Source organism: Entelurus aequoreus, linkage group LG12 (genome assembly GCF_033978785.1).
Source record: "Entelurus aequoreus isolate RoL-2023_Sb linkage group LG12, RoL_Eaeq_v1.1, whole genome shotgun sequence".
In the NCBI taxonomy this organism is placed as follows: domain Eukaryota; kingdom Metazoa; phylum Chordata; class Actinopteri; order Syngnathiformes; family Syngnathidae; genus Entelurus; species Entelurus aequoreus.
The window spans coordinates 2,916,559-2,936,944 of NC_084742.1; the positions used below are offsets into that span (position 1 = coordinate 2,916,559).

General features: G+C 34.9%; 1 protein-coding gene across 9 annotated transcripts in view; it reads left to right on the top strand.

The window, feature by feature from the left end:
• Window positions 1-15,724, top strand: part of dock4b (dedicator of cytokinesis 4b) — a 313,423-nt gene extending 297,699 nt beyond the window's left edge. For 8 of the 9 annotated variants that reach the window (XM_062064466.1, XM_062064465.1, XM_062064468.1 and 5 more), the window contains 3 exons: window positions 9,170-9,286; window positions 9,428-9,489; window positions 14,677-15,724. In XM_062064466.1, coding sequence (XP_061920450.1) covers window positions 9,170-9,286; window positions 9,428-9,489; window positions 14,677-15,108 — 611 coding nt within the window. In that variant the 3' untranslated portion in view covers window positions 15,109-15,724. The remainder of the gene's footprint in view (window positions 1-9,169; window positions 9,287-9,427; window positions 9,490-14,676) is intronic. The other variant, XM_062064473.1, reaches the window with a different exon arrangement.
• Window positions 15,725-20,386: the final 4,662 nt, after the last annotated feature.

The following is a 20,386-nucleotide window of genomic DNA, read 5'->3' on the forward strand; positions in this document are numbered from 1 at the left end:
TTTGTGGCCCACAGCTAATGTTTTAAAAGCCCACGGCACATTCTAAAAATACTATTAAAATAAACAAAAACATAACAAAAGTGAAATAAAAAAGTTTAAAGGTTAAATGTAATTTAGAAAAGGTTGCAATGTTGACTAATAAAACAAAGCTGTTTTTTTGTTTTTTTTCAAACTGTCATTGCTCAAAACATAATATTGAATCAAAATCAATGTTATTATGAATTATTGACCTATCCAAGGTTCCCATTACTTCACGTCAAATATTCCAGTAAGAAAAATATTTTTGGTGGAAGATTTTGCAAATTTGGTAAATAAATAACCCAAAAATGTATATATTGTTGTTTTCTTACTGTACCGAAAATGAACCGAACCGTGACCTCTAAACCGAAGTACGTACCGAACCGAAATTTTTGTGTACCGTTACACCCCTAACGGCAAGAGATAAGCTAGCTTCTACGTCAACACGAATTTGCGTTGGAGTTTGTAATGCACAACACTGTGACCAATCTGTACTGGCTGAAAAACATGAACACTCATATTACAGTATCTGTAAAGTATTATTGCATGTTTTGTTTGTACACAGCTACCATGAATTTATTAACGTGGACCCCGACTTAAACAAGTTGAAAAACTTATTCGGGTGTTACCATTTAGTGGTCAATTGTACGGAATATGTACTGTACTGTGCAATCTAATAATAAAAGTTTCAATCAATCAATCAAAGCCAGACAGCGTATGTACTGTAGTTGTAATAACACACATTAAAGGCCTACCGAAAGCCACTACTAGCGACCACGCAGTCTGATAGTTTATATATCAATGATGAAATCTTAACATTGCAACACATGCCAATACGGCCGGGTTAGCTTATAAAGTGACATTTTAAAATTCCCGGCAAACTTCCGGCTGAAAACGTTTCGATATGATAACGTTTGCGCGTGACGTCAACAGTGGAAGCGGAAGTATTCGGAGCCCATTGAATCCAATACAAAAAAGCTCTGTTTTCATTCCAAAATTCCACAGTATTCTGGACATCTGTGTTGGTGAATCTTTTGCAATTTGTTTAATGAACAATGGAGACTGCAAAGAAGAAAGTTGTTGGTGCGATCGGTGTATTAGCGGCGGACTACAGCAACACAACCAGGAGCACTTTGAGGATAGCAGACGCGCTATCCCGAACGACCTCACCTTGACTTCCTCCGTCTCCGGGCCGCCAACCGCATCGGTGATCGGGTGAAGTCCTTCGTCGTACCGTCGATCGCTGGAACGCAGGTGAGCACGGGTCGTGATGAGCAGATGAGGTGCAGAGCTAATGTTTTTAGCATAGCTCTGTCGAGGTTCCGTAGCTAAGTTAGCTTCAATGGCGTCGTTAGCAACAGCATTATTAAGCTTCGCCAAGCTGGAAAGCATTAACCGTTTATTTACATGTCCAGAGTTTGGTAGTATTGTTGATCTTCTGTCTATCCTTCCAGTCAGGGACTTATTTGTTTTGTTTCTATATGCAGTAAAGCCCGATGCTATCACGTTAGCTCAGTAGCTGAAGAGCTTCACCGATGTATTGTCGTGGAGATAAAAGTCACTGTGAATGTCCATTTCGCGTTCTCGACTCTCATTTTCAAGAGGATATAGTATCCGAGGTAGTTTAAAATATAAATCCGTGATCCACAATAGAAAAAGGAGCGAGTGTGGAATCCAATGAACCAGCTTGTACCTAAGTTACGGTCAGAGCGAAAAAAGATACGTCCTGCAATGCACGCTAGTCCTTCACTTTCACGTTCCTCATCCACGAATCTTTCATCCTCGCTCAAATTAATGGGGTAATCGTCGCTTTCTCGGTCCGAATCTCTCTCGCTGCTGGTGTAAACAATAGGAAAATATGAGCAGTCCTTCCTCCGGTGTCGTCACGCTACTTCCGGTAGAGGCAAGGCTTTTTTTTAATCAGCGACCAAAAGTTGCGAACTTTATCGTCGTTGTTCTCTACTAAATCCTTTCAGCAAAAATATGGCAATATCGCGAAATTATCAAGTATGACACATAGAATGGATCTGCTATCCCCGTTTGAATTAAAAAAAAATCATTTCAGTAGGCCTTTAATATTAAAGTGACTCACTTGATTTACAGTTGTGCGTTTGGTCCAGCTGACCAAGGACATTTTTTTGGTTTATTTGGGTAAGCACTCCATTTATGTCAAAATAGCTCGGCTTCAAATTCCACATTTGGCAGCTTCGAGTCACTTTCACCTCACTCGTCTCACTCTTACCTTTGTGCTGGCTTCTTGAAGCAGTAGTTCATCCTCCAAAAATTCAGATTCAACGAGATCAGGTTGTGAATTCTCATTTGAACCATAAAAAGTTGCCTTTATTGTTTGTTACCGATTCTGCCATGATTAGGACACACTCGCGCGTTGTTGCCAGAAGTCAGACGTGCGCTGCTACGGAAACGGAAATAAATCTGCCAAAGAATTAGTTCCGGCAATGATTAAAATGACCAAAACACGGTAAATATTGAACATATTACATATTGTTATGAACCTGTCTGTTATTACATTATATATAGAATTGCAGTGTGTATATAAAACATTGATGGAGGGTTTTGAAGTTGTTTTAGAGCAGGGGTCACCAACCTTTTTGAACCAAGAGCTACTTTTTGGGTAGTGATTAATGCGAAGGGCTACCAGTTTGATACACACTTCAATAAATTGCCAGAAATAGCCAATTTGCTCAATTTACCTTTAACTCTATGTTATTATTAATAATTAATGATATTTACACTTAATTGAACGGTTTGAAAGAAGAGAAAACACGAAAAAAATGACAATTAAATTTTGAAACATAGTTTATCTTCAATTTCCACTCTTTAAAATTCAAAATTCAACCGAAAAAAAGAAGAGAAAAACTAGCTAATTCGAATGTTTTTGAAAAAATAAAAAAAATAATTTATGGAACATCAGTCATTTTTCCTGATTAAGATTAATTTTAGAATTTTGATGACATGTTTTAAATAGGTTAAAATCCAATCTGCACTTTGTAAGAATATATAACAAATTGGACCAGGCTATATTTCTAACAAAGACAAATCATTATTTCTTCTAGATTTTCCAGAACAAAAATTTTAAAAGAAATTCAAAAGACTTTGAAATAAGATTTAAATTTGATTCTACAGATTTTCTAGATTTGCCAGATTAATTTTTTTGAATTTTAATCATAATAAGTTTGAAGAAATATTTCACAAATATTCTTCGTCGAAAAAACAGAAGCTAAAATGAAGAATTAAATTAAAATTTATGTATTATTCTTTACAATAAAAAAAATAAATTTACTTGAACATTGATTTAAATTGTCAGGAAAGAAGAGGAAGGAATTTAAAAGGTAAAAAGGTATATGTGTTTAAAAATCCTAAAATCATTTTTAAAGTTGTATTTTTTTCTCTAAAATTGTCTTTCTGAAAGTTATAAGAAGCAAAGTAAAAAAATGTATGAAATTATTTAAACAAGTCAAGACCAAGTCTTTAAAATATTTTCTTGGATTTTCAAATTCTATTTGAGTTTTGTCTCTCTTAGAATTAAAATGTCGGGCAAAGCGAGACCAGCTTGCTAGTAAATAAATACAATTTAAAAAATAGAGGCAGCTCACTGGTAAGTGCTGCTATTTGAGCTATTTTTAGAACAGGCTATTCATCTGGTCCTTACGGGCTACCTGGTGCCCGCGGGCACCGCGTTGGTGACCCCTGTTTTAGAGTATTTGAAGGTTACAACGGTGACTCCCGTTAACCGCATTTTTCAAGCATGTTTTTACCATCTTCAGAATCCCCCCCAAGAGACACGTGTGTTCCTGTCTCTTATAATGATTCAGAACAATAGGGAGACAAAAAAGTGCATTTCCCCTTTAAATAACTAATATGTGCAAGGCTATTAAGATAATAGTGCAGTTGTGAATATGAACAGGGCATCCATCCCAGCCATCCATTTTCTACCGTTTGTCCCTTTGAGCAGTACATATGAACAGTCAGTACAGCCGTGGTCAAAAGTTGACATACACTTGTGAAGGACATCATGTCATGGATGTCTTGAGTTTCCAATAATTTCTACAACTCTTATTGTTTTTGTGATAGAGTGATTGGAGCACATACTTGTTTGTCTCAAAAAACATTCATGAAGTTTGCTTCTTTGATGAATTTATTATGGGTCTGAAATCTGCTGGGTCAAAAGTATACATACAGCAACACATTATCAATTTTGATGATGTAGAAAAGTTACAATCAAATTAGCTTCATGGCATGGCCTCTTAACTTCATGTGAGTGATTATGATTGACGACGCCTGTTGACTTCTCTGAGCCCGTTTAAATAGGGCTCATGTGATGCAGTCATTAGACTCGGTTACAAACGCGACAATGGGAAAGTCAAAAGAACTCAGCGCAGATCTGAAAGACGAATCATTGACTTGAACAAGTCAGGAAAGTCATTTTAAAGCAGCTTAAGGTCCCAAGAGCAACTATGCAGACAGTTGTTCGTAAGTATAAAGTACATGGCACAGTTTTGTCACTGCCATGATCAGGAAAAAAACGCAAGCTATCACCTGCTGCTGAGAGAAAATTGGTCAGGATGATCAAGAGGCCAAAGTACTATAATGTATCCTTTAAAAATGTACACACTGTTTAAATATATATATTTAAGTTGTCAATAGGGATGATACTCGAAACCGGTTTTCCCGGTTGTTTGATAAGAAAAGAACCGAGTCCTCGGACTCGAATCCCTTTTTGAGAACCGGTACCCGTTATCGAGACCACTATAGTAAAGGAAAAGAGTTGATTCTTTATTCGAATCCCGTCCCGACCAGAAATGCTCCGTGGGACATCACAAGAAATGACGTCACGTAGCTCAGTCATTAGGCGCAGATAGCGAAAGCAGGAAAACAATGGACGGGAAAAAGCGCTCCAAGGTGTAATAAAGTTCAAAACAAAAGGTATAATCCATCGAATAACTTTACTGAGAGATTTGAGCAGGGTAAAACACATGACCAACACTTTTACCACCAACCGGAAACATAGCAACCAGGCTAGCAACGCACCTCCTTTACGGCAGCTGTCACAACGTTCTTAAAACAACCGCAGCACATACATATATATACAACATATCTCCCTTTTTGAACTTTTGTTTTTCTTTCCTTGTAAACGTTACAAAATCACGCTGTAGATGTGTTGTCTGTCTAATTATAAATAATGCAGACGAGGCGTGTTGGCTGAGTTCTTGACGTTTACTTTCACAGCGTGGCAACATGCAACACTTTTCGGGGCTACCGCGCATGCTCGTAACTCCCGTTGCATGCTGGGTAGTGAGGTTGTTATATTCTCTAGCTCATAACATTTTTCCCCCATAAAGAAATAATGTTAACTCAATAAAGTGTATTTTTTTTAGCTTTAACTTTTCATTTATTAGCATTGTAACCACATTTGCAAACAACTTTTCTCTTCATAGAATGTTCTTTCAATAAAGAAATAAAGTGCAAAAATGTCAAAGCATCATAACAAACAGTTATGTTCCAATAGCAGCAGAAGTGCACTTTTTGGAGAGCTGTATTATTTTCAGTTTTGTGCCCAAGGGACTGATTTTATTTAACACTATATTATTATATATACACCTATAGTGATCACAGAGACAGCTTGTTTTTGTGTTACTGTATATATTTGTTTCTCTGAAAAATCCCACTTAATATACTTTGGGTAACAACAGTCAATATTTATTTATTTTATTTTATTTTTTTAGGTGGGTAACAGTCAATATTTATTTATTTATTAGATTTTATTTTTTTATTATATAATAAAAGTGAGCTTTTGTTAAACCAAATATTGTGTTTTTTTCCATATACAACAACCTATCTGGACTCCATAAGAGAATCGATAAGGAATCGGTTCGATAAGAGGATTCAATAATAGGCTCGAACTCGATAATTCCTTATCAAACATCATCCCCAGTTGTCAATGCTATGTTTTTTTCCACACTCGGTCGAAAATTAACGTCATAAACAGTATAGAGATTCACCCGGTCACAACATTAGGTAGACATGCGCAGGCGCCGATCGATTCAGGTTGTGCATTAAAAAAAGCACACAAAAACAGCATTTATGTCAATAGCATGTCGTACATTGGTGTTATTATACGCACGCCACGATTAGATTGAAAAAAAAAAGATTTTTACCCGACCTTTTTTGTGCTTTCGCATAGTCTGAAGCAGAAGTGGACCCTCTGGCTGAGAGCTTGAATTAACGTCCAAATAAGTGTGTCAACCTCGCTGTGACATGTTTTGCTTAACGTCAACACTTCTGGAACAAATGATTGATGTTAACCACATAGCATTCACACTCAGCAGATAGCAACACAAATATAGTTAGAAAATAAACAAACAACATAAAAAAATAACCTCGAAAGGAGGACCGTGCCGAGAGTCGAACGTCTCTTAAAATATCCTGGAATATTTACAAAAACAAATGGAATCTGAATGATGTCACTTCCTGTGGACCATGTGACTTATGTGGGGTGCAAACCCAATGACAAAATGTATATATGATAATGTACCAGAGTATGACAATGTGTTGTGTGTCTACATCGCATGGCTTATCACATAGCTCAGGGGTGTCCAAACTTTTTCCACTGAGGGCTGCACACTGAAAATCAAAACATGTGATATTCAACATTTTCAAAACCATTACAATATAGATAGTTTTTCTAAACTTTGGGGCTCCCCTTAAGTTTGATCCCGGTTTTTTTCATTCAATGTTTACATTTTCTAGATTAACTTCAGGTCTATTTGTCAATATAAAGTATTTTTTTAATCTTGTATGCCCTTTCTGCTAAAATGGCTAAACCACAAATTATGCATTATTCTCCCCCCCCAAAAATGTCATAGTGGAATATTTGATGTGAATTGGAGCCTTAGATAGGTCAATAATTCATAACATTCATTTTAATTCATTAATGTGACGTCCGCACGAACATGGATACTTAATAAACGCACACTTATCTCTGCATTTAGGCCGCAAATGAATACTTTTGTCGTCAAAAAGGCAGACTTTCGGGTGAAGAGTTCCAAAACTATCGCTCCAACGGAGACTTGTACTCCTCTGATGACGTCACGTTTGTGCGCGGTCATTTCCAAAGCTCAACAACAACGCCTTGCTAGCTTTAAACACAACTTGTGTATGTATATATATATATAAATACACGTATATGTAAGTGTATGTGTATACGTATGTATATATACAGCATATATATATATATATGTATATATATATTAGAGATGTCCGATAATATCGGCCGATAAATGCTTTAAAATGTAATATTGGAAATTATCGGTATCGGGTTTTTTTTTGTTTGTTTTTTTATTAAATCAACATAAAAAACACAAGATACACTTGCAATTAGTACACCAACCCAAAAAACCTCCCTCCCCCCTCATTCACACAAAAGGGTTGTTTCTTTCTGTTATTAATATTCTGCTTCCTACATTATATATCAATATATATCAATACAGTCTGCAAGGGATACAGTCCGTAAGCACACATGATTGTGCGTGCTGCTGCTCCACTAATAGTACTAACCTTTAACAGTTAATTTTACTCATTTTCATTCATTACTAGTTTCTATGTAACTGTTTTTATATTGTTTTACTTTCTTTTTTATTCAAGAAAATGTTTTTAATTTATTTATCTTATTTTATTTTATAATTTTTTTAACCATACCTGGTTGTCCAAATTAGGCATAATAATGTGTTGATTCCACGACTGTATATATCGGTATCGGTTGATATCGGCATCGGTTGATATTGTATCGGTAATTAAAGAGTTGGACAATATCGGAATATCGGATATCGGCAAAAAGCCATTATCGGACATCCCTAATATATATATATATATATATTTTTTTTTTTATTTAATTAAATTTTTTTATATATATGTATGTATATATATATATATATATATATATATATATATATATATATATATATATATATATATATATATATATATATATATATATATATATATATATATATATATATATATATATATATATATACGTACATGTATGTGTATGTATGTATGTGTGTATATATATACATATATACATGTATATATGTATGTGTGTATATATATATATATATATACACGTGTGTGTGTGTGTGTATATATATATATATACACGTGTGTGTGTGTGTGTGTATATATATATATATACACGTGTGTGTGTGTATATATATATATATAGTATATATATATATATACACGTGTATATATATAAATATAGATATATATATAAATATATATATATATATATGTATATAAATATAGATATATATATACATATATATATATATATATATATATATATATATATATATATATATATATATATATATATATATACGTATTGCGAGTTTCCCTGCTCGTCAGGGGATTTTATAAAATCAGGGAAACCTGTGAAACAGGCTTGTAGGGATGAAATAGCCTCTGTGTTTTTTCCTGACCTAACGTATATTGCGCTCTACCCCGGTATTGAGCACTGTATAACGGATAAACCACAGAAACCTCGACTATATATATATATATATATGTGTTTTTGAAACTGTCCGTGTTCGTGTGGACATGGTCTAAAATTCTTAGCGATCTAAAAGGGCCCCCAGTCATAAAAGTTGTACGTTTTATTTATTTGTTTTGACTTTTAATGCATACATCTCTGGATTACCTTCAGATCCATCCGTCAATTATATATTTTTACATTATTTTTCATGTTTTATCCCCTTTATGTCAAAGAAAACGTTGATTTTATATGGCCAACGCACAAAATATGCAATACTTCCCCCAAGTGGAATGTTTCATGTGAAGTCATTGGAGTCAACAACATTGATTTTGATTCATTATTATTTTTTGAGGAATTAAGTTTTTAAAGGAGTGTTAACTTTCTTTGTTACATTTCACCTGTTTGCTCTCTTATTCCACTTTTTTATGGTTGTTTTTCCTTTTTTAATATAATTCTTAAAATGTGCCGCCGGCTGGTTAAAAGTGATATTTGGACACCCCTGATCTAGACGTGCACGATTCCTCATTGTGTTGCTGCATGCGTCTTCCATCTTGTTTGTGTTGTGACTCGTGACGTGTCTCCCTGTGTGCTGTCAAGTGCGAGCCACGCCCAGTAGCTGGAGCCTGGACAGCGTCAAAGAGGGCGTCATGTCCTTCTCTGACCCTGTCGGCAAGCTGCTGTGTCCTCCCATCCCTCCCAGGCCGCCGTACGCAGGTATTCCACGTGGGGGGTGGGGGAGTCACACTGCATCATCATGTCATTCTCTATGACAGGAGTGCTCTGCTGTGTTTAACAACATACTGCAAGTCAAAGATCATCTATATGACGGGATTTTTATTTCTTCATCTCATGCAGGCTCTTCGGCGAAAAACATGCGGTCCCAGTCGCCCGTCCTCATGTCCAGGTCGCCGCAAAAGGTTGGTTTTGCGATTTGATTGTGTGGAAAGGAATGTGTGTGTGCGTGCGTGTGTGTTCTTGTATTTCTATCCTTCTGGAGACATCAACAAGGAAAAGTAGCTTCCATATGAGGAGGTGTGAACAAGTTAGGACATGAATCATGGTCCCAATACGGAGAACCATTGCATCTTATAGAGAATGTCTCATTTGCACCCCTGGTGGTGAAAAAGGAGGGATTTTTCAAATTGACTGTGTGTCGGTTTTGAAAGTGCTCCCCTTCTGGCCAACATATGTAATAAAAAGTGTGTGTTAGAAATTGAAATGCGCCCCCTTTGGCCAAAATTAATTTTAAAAAATAAATATGTATATAGAGACATACTGTAATAACTTGAAGTAAATCATGAAGATTAAAAAAAAATTACAAACAAAAAAATCCAAAATTAATAAATGAACTAAAAGCAGTCTTTTTCTCACAATGTGTCGACTTTTTTCTTATAAAATTGGGAACAATTTCTCATATTCTTTCTGTTTCTATAATATTGCAATATTTTCTCGTAAAATTATTACTTTTTTATGTAAAATTATTACTTTTGAATGCAAAATGGTGACATTTGTCATATAAAATTCTGACTTTTATCACAATATTGTAATTTTTTTTTGTTCTTGTAAAAATACTGAGATTTTTGGAGTAAAATTATGACTTTTGTCATAATTTTGCCAAGTAAAATTCCGATTATTATTACAATATTGCCAACATTTTAAAGTTTTCTTATAAAATTGTGACTTTTGTCGAGTATAATTAAGACTCTTTCATAAAATTGCAAAAATGTTAAGCTTTTCTTGTAAAATTGCGACTGTTATTGAGTAAAATTCCAACTTTTATCATAATATTGCACAAATGTTCCGTTTTTCTTGTAAGATTTTGACTTGCGTCGAGTAATATTACGACTTTTATTATAATACTGCCAAAAAGTTTTTCTTGTGAAATTGTGACCTTTTTCTTGTGAAATTCCAACTCGTTTTTCACAACAAGCTTTTTTATATTGGCATAGTATGTGTATATTATTAATGTTGTAAATACAAATCTTTATATGTCTAGAAAGGCTGGTCCTAAAGAGGTATGCATTTTTCAGAGGTGTCTAGAAGGTAACACATACAAGTGTGTGTGTGTGAGAGTGTGTGTGTGTGAGTGTGTGTGTGTGTGTTCGTGTGTGTGTGTTCTTGTATTTCTATCCTTCTGGAGACATCAACAAGGAAAAGTAGCTTCCATATGAGGAGGTGTGAACAAGTTAGGACATGAATCATGGTCCCAATACGGAAAACCATTGCATCTTATAGAGAATGTCTCGTTTGCACCCCCGGTGGTGAAATTGATCAAAATGAGGGTGGTCTCAAAAAGGAGGGATTTTTCAAATTGACTGTGTGTCGGTTTTAAAAGTGCTCCCCCTCTGGCCAACATATGTAATAAAAAGTGTGTGTAAGAAATTGAAATGCGCCCCCTTTGGCCAAAATGTATTTAAAAAAAAAAAAGTATGTAGCGACATACTGTAATAACTTGAAGTAAATCATGAAGATTAAAAAAGAATTACAAACAAAAAATTCCAAAATACATAAATGAACTAAAAGCAGTCTTTTTCTCACAATGTGTCGACTTTTTTCTTATAAAATTGGGAACAATTTCTCATATTCTTTCTGTGTCTATAATATTGCAATATTTTCTCGTAAAATTATTACTTTTTTATGTAAAATTATTACTTTTGAATGCAAAATGGTGACATTTGTCATATAAAATTCTGACTTTTATCACAATATTGTAATTTTGTTTTTGTTCTTGTAAAAAAACGGAGATTTTTGGAGTAAAATTATGACTTTTGTCATAATTTTGCCAAGTAAAATTCCGATTATCATTATAATATTGCCAACATTTTAAAGTTTTCTTATATAATTGTGACTTTTGTCGAGTATAATTAAGACTCTTTTCATAAAATTGCAAAAATGTTAAGCTTTTCTTGTAAAATTGCGACTGTTATTGAGTAAAATTCCAACTTTTGTCATAATATTGCACAAATGTTCCGTTTTTCTTGTAAGATTTTGACTTTCGTCGAGTAATATTACGACTTTTATTATAATACTGCCAAAATTCCAAGTTTTTCTTGTGAAATTGTGACCTTTTTCTTGTGAAATTTCAACTCGTTTTTCACAACAAGCTTTTTTATGTTGGCATAGTATGTATATATTATTAATGTTGTAAATACAAATCTTTATATATCTAGAAAGGCTGGTCCTAAAGAGGTATGCATTTAGAATAGAATATATCTTTATTGTCATTGTACAACGAAATTGCAAGCAAACTAATTTAGTGCAAATTCATAATGACACATAAAAAACATAAAATGTCGGAGGTCTCAAGAAGGTAAAAAATACTAGAGAGTGTGTGAGTGTGTGTGTGTGTGTGTTTGTGTGTGTGTGCGTGTGTGTGTGTTTGTGTGTGCGTGCGTGCGTGTGTGCGTGTGTGTGTGTGTGTGTGTACGGCGCCGTGGTGCGTGTCCCAGGCGATAGAAAAAGGTTTATGAAGTGCGGACGGAGCGCTTAATGAAGCTAAATGAGGCTTTTCTTCTGTGAGCGACAAGTGTAAAGCACGCTGCTTTTTGTCGCCGCTGACAGCCAGCATGAACAAAAAAAAGAAAAGAAAAAGAGAACAAGCTGTGAGAAAGTGAGAGTGGCAGATCAGCACTGTCAATCACACTGTGTGTGTGTGTGTGTGTGTGTGTGTGTGTGTGTGTGTGTGTGTGTGTGTGTGTGTGTGTGTGTGTGTGTGTGTGTGTGTGTGTGTGTGTGTGTGTGTGTGTGTGTGTGTGTGTGTGTGCGTGTGTGTGTGTGTGTGTAGCTTCGCACTGTGCAGTGCAGTCAGTGCGTCATTCACGCTCGTCAAAGATCCTCTATAAGGCGGGAGTACCAAACAATAGTTTGTAGTGTTTGACAGGCACGCTGTTTTTGAGAGGCAAAGCTCCTCGACATGACAAATTCTCTGCTGTTTTTAAGGATGGACCGCAAACAAAACAGTAGTAAAAGATCCTCTATATATAACAGGAATGATCTGCTGTTTTGAAACGCCTACTGCAAAAAAAAAACCTAAACAAAAAAACGGGTGAAGTATTTTGTCCTACATAGCATGAACGCTGCTATACTTCAGCTTCTCCTGCGAGTCAAAGATCCTCTGTATGAAAGGAGCTGTCTGCTGTTTTTGAGGATCTACAAACATGTCTACAAAATAGCAGTAGTCAAAGATCCTGTATGTGACAAAAAGTCAAAGATCCTGTATGTGACAAAAAGTCAAAGATCTTGTATGTGACAAAAAAGCAGTAGTCAAAGATCCTGTATACGTCAAAAAGTCAAAGATCCTGTATTTGAGGAAAGAGCACTAGTCAAAGATCCTGTATATGTCCAAAAGTCAAAGATCATGTATGTGACAAAATGTTAAAGATCCTGTATGTGTCAAAAAGTCAAAGATCCTGTATACGACAAAAAGTCAAAGATCCTGTTTGTGACAAAAAAGCAGTAGTCAAAGATCTTGTATATGACAAAAAGTCAAAGATCCTGTATACGACAAAGTCAAAGATCCTGTATGTGACAAAATGTCAAAGATCCTGTGTGTCAAAAAGTCAAAGATCCTGTATGTGACAAAAAAGCAGTAGTCAAATATCCTGTATATGACAAAAAGTCAAAGATCCTGTATATGACAAAAAGTCAAAGATCCTGTATGTGACAAAAAAAGCAGTAGTCAAAGATCATGTATATGACAAAAAGTCAAAGATCCTGTTTGTGACAAAAAAGCAGTAGTCAAAGATCCTGTGTATGACAAAAGTCAAAGATAATAATAATAATACATTTTATTTGTAAAAGCACTTTACATTGAGCAAACAACATCCTGTATGTGACAAAAAGTCAAAGATCATGTATGTAACAAAAAAGCAGTAGTCAAAGATCCTGTATACGTCAAAAAGTCAAAGATCCTGTATTTGAGGAAAGAGCACTAGTCAAAGACCCTGTATATGTCCAAAAGTCAAAGATCATGTATGTGACAAAATGTTAAAGATCCTGTATGTGTCAAAAAGTCAAAGATCCTGTATACGACAAAAAGTCAAAGATCCTGTTTGTGACAAAAAAGCAGTAGTCAAAGATCTTATATATGACAAAAAGTCAAAGATCCTGTATATGACAAAGTCAAAGATCCTGTATGTGACAAAATGTCAAAGATCCTGTGTGTCAAAAAGTCAAAGATCCTGTATACGACAAAAAGTCAAAGATCCTGTATGTGACAAAAAAGCAGTAGTCAAATATCCTGTATATGACAAAAAGTCAAAGATCCTGTATATGACAAAAAGTCAAAGATCCTGTATGTGACAAAATGTCAAAGATCCTGTATGTCAAAAATTCAAAGATCCTTTATACGACAAAAAGTCAAAGATCCTGTATGTGACAAAAAAAGCAGTAGTCAAAGATCCTGTATATGACAAAAAGTCAAAGATCCTGTATGTGACAAAAAAAGCAGTAGTCAAAGATCCTGTATATGACAAAAAGTCAAAGATCCTGTATGTGACAAAATGTCAAAGATTCTGTAAGTGTCAAAAATTCAAAGATCCCGTAAATGACAAAAAGTCAAAGATCCTGTATGTGTCAAAAAGTCAAAGATCCTGTATATGACAAAAAGTCAAAGATCCTGTTTGTGACAAAAAAACAGTCGTCAAAGATCCTGTATATGACAAAAAGTCAAAGATCCTGTATGTGACAAAGTCAAAGATCCTGTATGTGACAAAATGTCAAAGATCCTGAATACGACAAAAAGTCAAAGATCCTGTTTGTGACAAAAAAGCAGTAGTCAAAGATCTTGTATATGACAAAAAGTCAAAGATCCTGTATATGACAAAGTCAAAGATCCTGTATGTGACAAAATGTCAAAGATCCTGTGTGTCAAAAAGTAAAAGATACTGTATACGACAAAAAGTCAAAGATCCTGTATGTGACAAAAAAGCAGTAGTCAAAGATCCTGTATTTGAGGAAAGAGCAGTAGTCAAAAAGTCAAAGATCCTGTATGTGTCCAAAAGTCAAAGATCCTGTATACGACAAAAGAGCAGTTGTCAAAGATCATGTATGCGACAGATGTTTTGAGAGACGTAAAGTTAATGATGGTCTGCCCCCCCCACCAGAGCACGGTGCCCCCCTTCACGCCGTCCCCCACCGAGTGCCACTCGTCCAGCCTGATGTCCAACTCTCCTGTCCTCTCCGGCAGCTACAGCAGTGGCATCTCCTCCCTCAGCCGCTGCAGCGTCTCCGAGGCGTCGGGCACCGAGCTTCCCGCCGCCGGCGCCGGGGACCCGCCCCCGCCGCCGGCCTCCGCCCCCGACGAGCCCGTGCGGCGGGAGAACAAGACCCCGCCCCCGTACAGCGTCTACGAGCGCAACAACCCGCGCCGGCCCGTGCCGCTGCCCCACAGCCTCTCCATCCCCCCGCAGGCGGAGCCCCCCGCTCTGCCCCCCAAGCCCCACCAGCTGCGCACGGGCAGCATGAAGCTGGACGCCACCTCGGACCCCCGTCTGCCCAGACCCAGGCCCCTCCCACGGAAGGTGTCCCAGCTTTAGGCGGCGCCGTGACGGAACACACTGGCATTATTTGCACTTTTTGGGCGCTCGACTTGCTTTTTCCTCATCGCCCAGCAGACTTTTTGATGATGCTTAGTCAGCCATCTTTGTTAATACAGCTCGGCCTTAAGTGGGAATCTTATTTTGCTACACTGTATGGTGCTGGAGGAGGAGGAGCATGCACTTTGACTCAAGTGTCGTGTCGTGCTCTCTTATCCACACTTTTGACTTTACAGGCTCTCCTGGAAAAAAACAAACGGTCGCCCCTCTCGTAGGCTTTTGCACTTTTCTTACCAGGACCAAACACACCACCGCTCATTCCTGCATGCTCCGGAGCCTGCATGACTTACTACTACTATTAGGGAAAAGTGTCAATTGGTGCCAAGGAACCCCCAAATTCTACTGTCATTTTAAAGCACAATCCTCTCTATCGACAAGTACTGTTACGTATTCGCCAATTGGAGTTTCAAAAAAAGTCACGTTTTTTTTTTGTACAGTTTAATTTTTGTAAGCTGTTGATACGAAGCCCCTAAAAGGACATGGGGGAATTAAAAAAAAAAAAAATTGTATTTATTTATGTATCGCGTGCGCACGAGAAACTTTTTATAAAGTTATACAAAATTTAAAAAATAATTAACATTTTTAATTTTTATTTTTCTAAAGTTATTAAAAAAAAAAGTATCCTTTTTTTATTTTTTAGACATGTATCTCGTGCGCACAATAAACTATCTCGTGCGCACGAGAAACTTTTTATAAAGTTATAAAAAAATAATACATTTTTATTTTATTTTATTTTTTTGGACACATGTATCTCCACAGAAACTTTCTCGTGCACATGAGAAACTTTTTATAAAGTTATAAAAAAAAAATTTTTTTAAATTAATAATTAAAAAAAAAAAATTTTTTAGACATGTATCTCGTGCGTACGAGAAGCTTTTTATAAAGTTATAAAAAAAACTACAAAAAATAATCAATTTTTATTTTATTTTAGTTTTTTTTAGACATGTATCTCCACAGAAACTTTCTCGTGCGCACAAGAAACTTTTTATAAAGTTATATAAAAAAATAATACATGTTTATTTTATTTTTATTTTTTTTAGACATGTATCTCCACAGAAAGTTTCTCGTGCGCACGAGAAACTTTTTATAATGTTATATAAAAAATATAAAAAAAATTTTTTTTTATAAAGTTATAAAAAAAAATTATAATTTATTTTTTATTTGTTTTTAGACATGTATCTCGTGCGCACAATAAACTATCTCGTGCGCACGAGAAACTTTTTATAAAGTTATAAAAAAAATAATAATAATAATACATTTTTATTTTATTTTATTTTTTTGGAGACATGTATCTCCACAGAAACTTTCTCGTGCACACGAGAAACTTTTTATAAAGTTATAAAAAAAAAATAAAAAAATTTAAAAAAAAATATTTTTAGACATGTATCTTGTGCACACAAGAAACTTTCTCGTGCGTATGAGAAGCTTTTTATAAAGTTATAAAAAAAACTACAAAAAATAATACATTTTTATTTTATTTTAGTTTTTTTTAGACATGTATCTCCACAGAAACTTTCTTGTGCGCACGAGAAACTTTTTATAAAGTTATATAAAAAAATAATCCATTTTTATTTTATTTTATTTTTTTTTAGACGTGTATCTCCACAGAAACTTTCTCGTGCGCACAAGAAACTTTTTATAAAGTTATATAAAAAAAAAATATTTTTTTATTTTTTATAAAGTTATAAAAATTAAATTAAAAAAATGTATAATTTAAAAAAATTTTTTTTTTAGACATGTATCTCGTACGCACGAGACTTGTGCGTATGAGAAGCTTTTTATAGAGTTATAAAAATAACTACAAAAAATAATACATTTTAATTTTATTTTAATTTTAGACATGTATCTCGTGCACACGAGAAAGTTTCTTTTGCGCACGAGATACATGTCTTAAAAAAAAATATATATATATATATATATAAAAATGTTTTTAATTTTTTTTTATAACTTTATAAAAAGTTTCTGGTGCGCACGAGATACATGTCTATAAATAAATAAATCATACAAACATTTTTTTCCCCCCATGTCCCTTTAGGGGCTCCGTATGATGACATCATATTGTGTGATTTTTTTTTTCTGCATTTTTTGACAAAAAAAGTGGACGCTTTAGTATCGTTTGTACGTCTCATTTGTTTCGGTTTCTCAATAATCCCCTTCTGGAGAATTTGTATATTATATCATGAGATTAATGTAAGTAAGCCAAATATAGAAGGAAGAAAGAAAAAAAAAAGGTGTATTGCAATTGATGTAAATAGTGTGTTTTTAACGAGACAACAAAAATAATGTAGTTATAACAATTTACAGCTTTGAATGTAATGTTGAAAGCAGGAAATTATGATTATTAATATAAATGTTTTATGGGTTTTTGTGCGTGTAGAAAAACAAAAAGGTTATTGACATCCTAACACATTTACAAGTTCAATAAACTGTCCAATGTAGATGTTGTGTTTGTGTTATTTTATAAACATTTTTTATAAAAGAACTTTAAGCCCATGTTTATACTGCATTATGATACGCTGGCACTCGCATATTAGTGCGAGCATCAAAGCTAACTGATTACTTTTCAATTTTAATTCAACGTTAATGTTTTTTTTATTTTTCTCATGTCATTCAACAATTTTAATTCAATGGTAATGTTTAATGTTTTGTTTATTTCCTTGGGTCATTTATTAGTAAACATTTAGCTATGGTAAAATGCTGTACTATTTGATTACTTTATGCTACTTTAGCAGTCTAATGTTAGTGCTAGCATCAAAGCTAACTGATTACTTTTCAATTTTAATTCAATGGTAATGCTTTTTTATTTTCTCATGTCGTTTATTAGTAAACGTATATTTATGGTAAAATGCTGTACTTTACGCTACTTTAAAGGCCTACTGAAATGATTTTTTTTTTTTAAAACGGGAATAGCAGATCCATTCTATGTGTCATACGTGATCATTTCGCGATATTGCCATATTTTTGCTGAAAGGATTTAGTAGAGAAAATCGACTATAAAGTTCGCAACTTTTGCTCGCTGATAAAAAAAAAGCCTTGCCTGTAGCGGAAGTAGCGTGACGTCACAGGAGCTAGTATTCCTCACAATTCCCCGTTGTTTACAATGGAGCGAGAGAGATTCGGAGCGACAAACCGACGATTACCCCATTAATTTGAGCGAGGATAAAGATTCGTAGATGAGGAACGTGAGAGTGAAGGACTAGAGTGCAGTGCAGGACGTATCTTTTTTCGCTCTGACCGTAACTTAGGTACAAGCTGGCTCATTGGATTCCACACTCTCCTTTTTCTATTGTGGATCACGGATTTGTATTTTAAACCACCTGGGATACTATATCCTCTTGAAAATGAGAGTCCAGAACGCGAAATGGACATTCAGTGCCTTTTATCTCCACGACAATACATCGGCGAAATGCTTTAGCTACGAGCTAACGTGATAGCATCGTGCTTTAACTGCATATAGAAACAAAAAAAATAAACCCCTGACTGGAAGGATAGATAGAAAATCAACAATACTATTAAACCGTGGACATGTAAATACACGGTTAATGCTTTCCAGCCTGGCGAAGGTTAACAATGCTGTGCTAACGACGCCATTGAAGCTAACTTAGCAACCGGACTGCACAGAGCTATGCTAAAAACATTAGCTCTCCACCTACGCCAGCCAGCCCTCATCTGCTCATCAACACCCGTGCTCACCTGCGTTCCAGCGATCGGCAGAAGGACGAAGGACTTCACCCGATGCGTTTGGCGGCCCGGAGACGTAGGAAGTCAAGGTGAAGTCGGCGGCTAGCGCGGCTGCTCTCCAACAAAGTCCTCCTGGTTGTGTTGCTGTAGTCCGCTGCTAATACACCGATCCCACCTACAACTGTCTTCTTTGCAGCCTTCATTGTTCATTAAACAAATTGCAAAAGATGTCCAGAATACTGTGGAATTATGAAATGAAAACAGAGCTTTTTGTATAGGATTCTACGGGGTACCATAACTTCCGTTTAACTGACTACGTCACGCGCATACGTCATATTACCGCGACGTTTCAGCCGGATATTTCCCGGGAAATTTTAAATGTCACTTTATAAGTTAACCCGGCCGTATTGGCATGTGTTGCAATGTTAAGATTTCATCATTGATATATAAACTATCAGACTGCGTGGTCCGTAGTAGTGGCTTTCAGTAGGCCTTTAGCGGTCTTATGTTAGTGCTAGCATCAAAGCTAACTGATTACTGTTATCAATTTTAGTTCAATGGTAAGGTTTAATGTTTTTTTTGATTTTCTTAGGTCATTTATTAGTAAACGTATAGTTATGGTAAAATGCTGTAATGTTAGATAACTTTATTTTACTTCAGCGGTCTTCCGTTAGTGCTAGCATCAAAGCTAACTGATTACTTTTCAGTTTTAAATCAATGGTAATGTTTAATGTTTGTTTTATTTCCTTAGGTCATTTATTAGTAAACTTTTAGCTACGTAAAATGCTGTACTGTTAATTACTTTATGCTACTTTAGCGGTCTTACGTTAGTGCTAGCATCAAAGCTAACTGATAACTTTTACATTTTAGTGTTCTATTTTATTTTTTTATGTAATTAGTTAATTAATGAGTAAATTTTTACAGTAGTTATTGAAAAATTATTTACTGTTACATTACTTTACTCTTTCTAACGGTCTTACGTTAGTGCTAGCATCAAAGTTAACTGATAACTTTTACATTATAGCGTTCTATTTTATTTTGTTATGTAATTAGTTAATTAATTAGTAAATGTATACAGTAGTTATTGAAAAATTTATTACTGTTACATTATTTTTTTCTACTCTTCATAGCGGTCTTACGTTAGTGCTAGCATAAAAGCTAACTGATAACTTTTACATTTTAGTGTTCTATTTTATTTTGTTATGTAATTAGTTAACTAGTAAATGTATACAGTAGTTATTGAAAAATTATTTACTGTTACATTACTTTATTCTACTCTTCATAGCGGTCTTACGTTAGTTCTAGCATCAAAGCTAACTGATTACTTTACCTTTTTTGTGTTCTATTTTATTTTGGTTATGTGATTGGTAAATGAAATAGTAAATGTATACAGTAGTTTTTGAAAAATTATTTACTGTTACATTACTTTATTCTACTCTTCATAGCGGTTTTATAGTAGTGTTAGCATCAGCGCAAACGACTTTGAAGCTACGATTCAGCGGAGCTGTGACATTCATGAACGAGTCGAGTCTTTTGA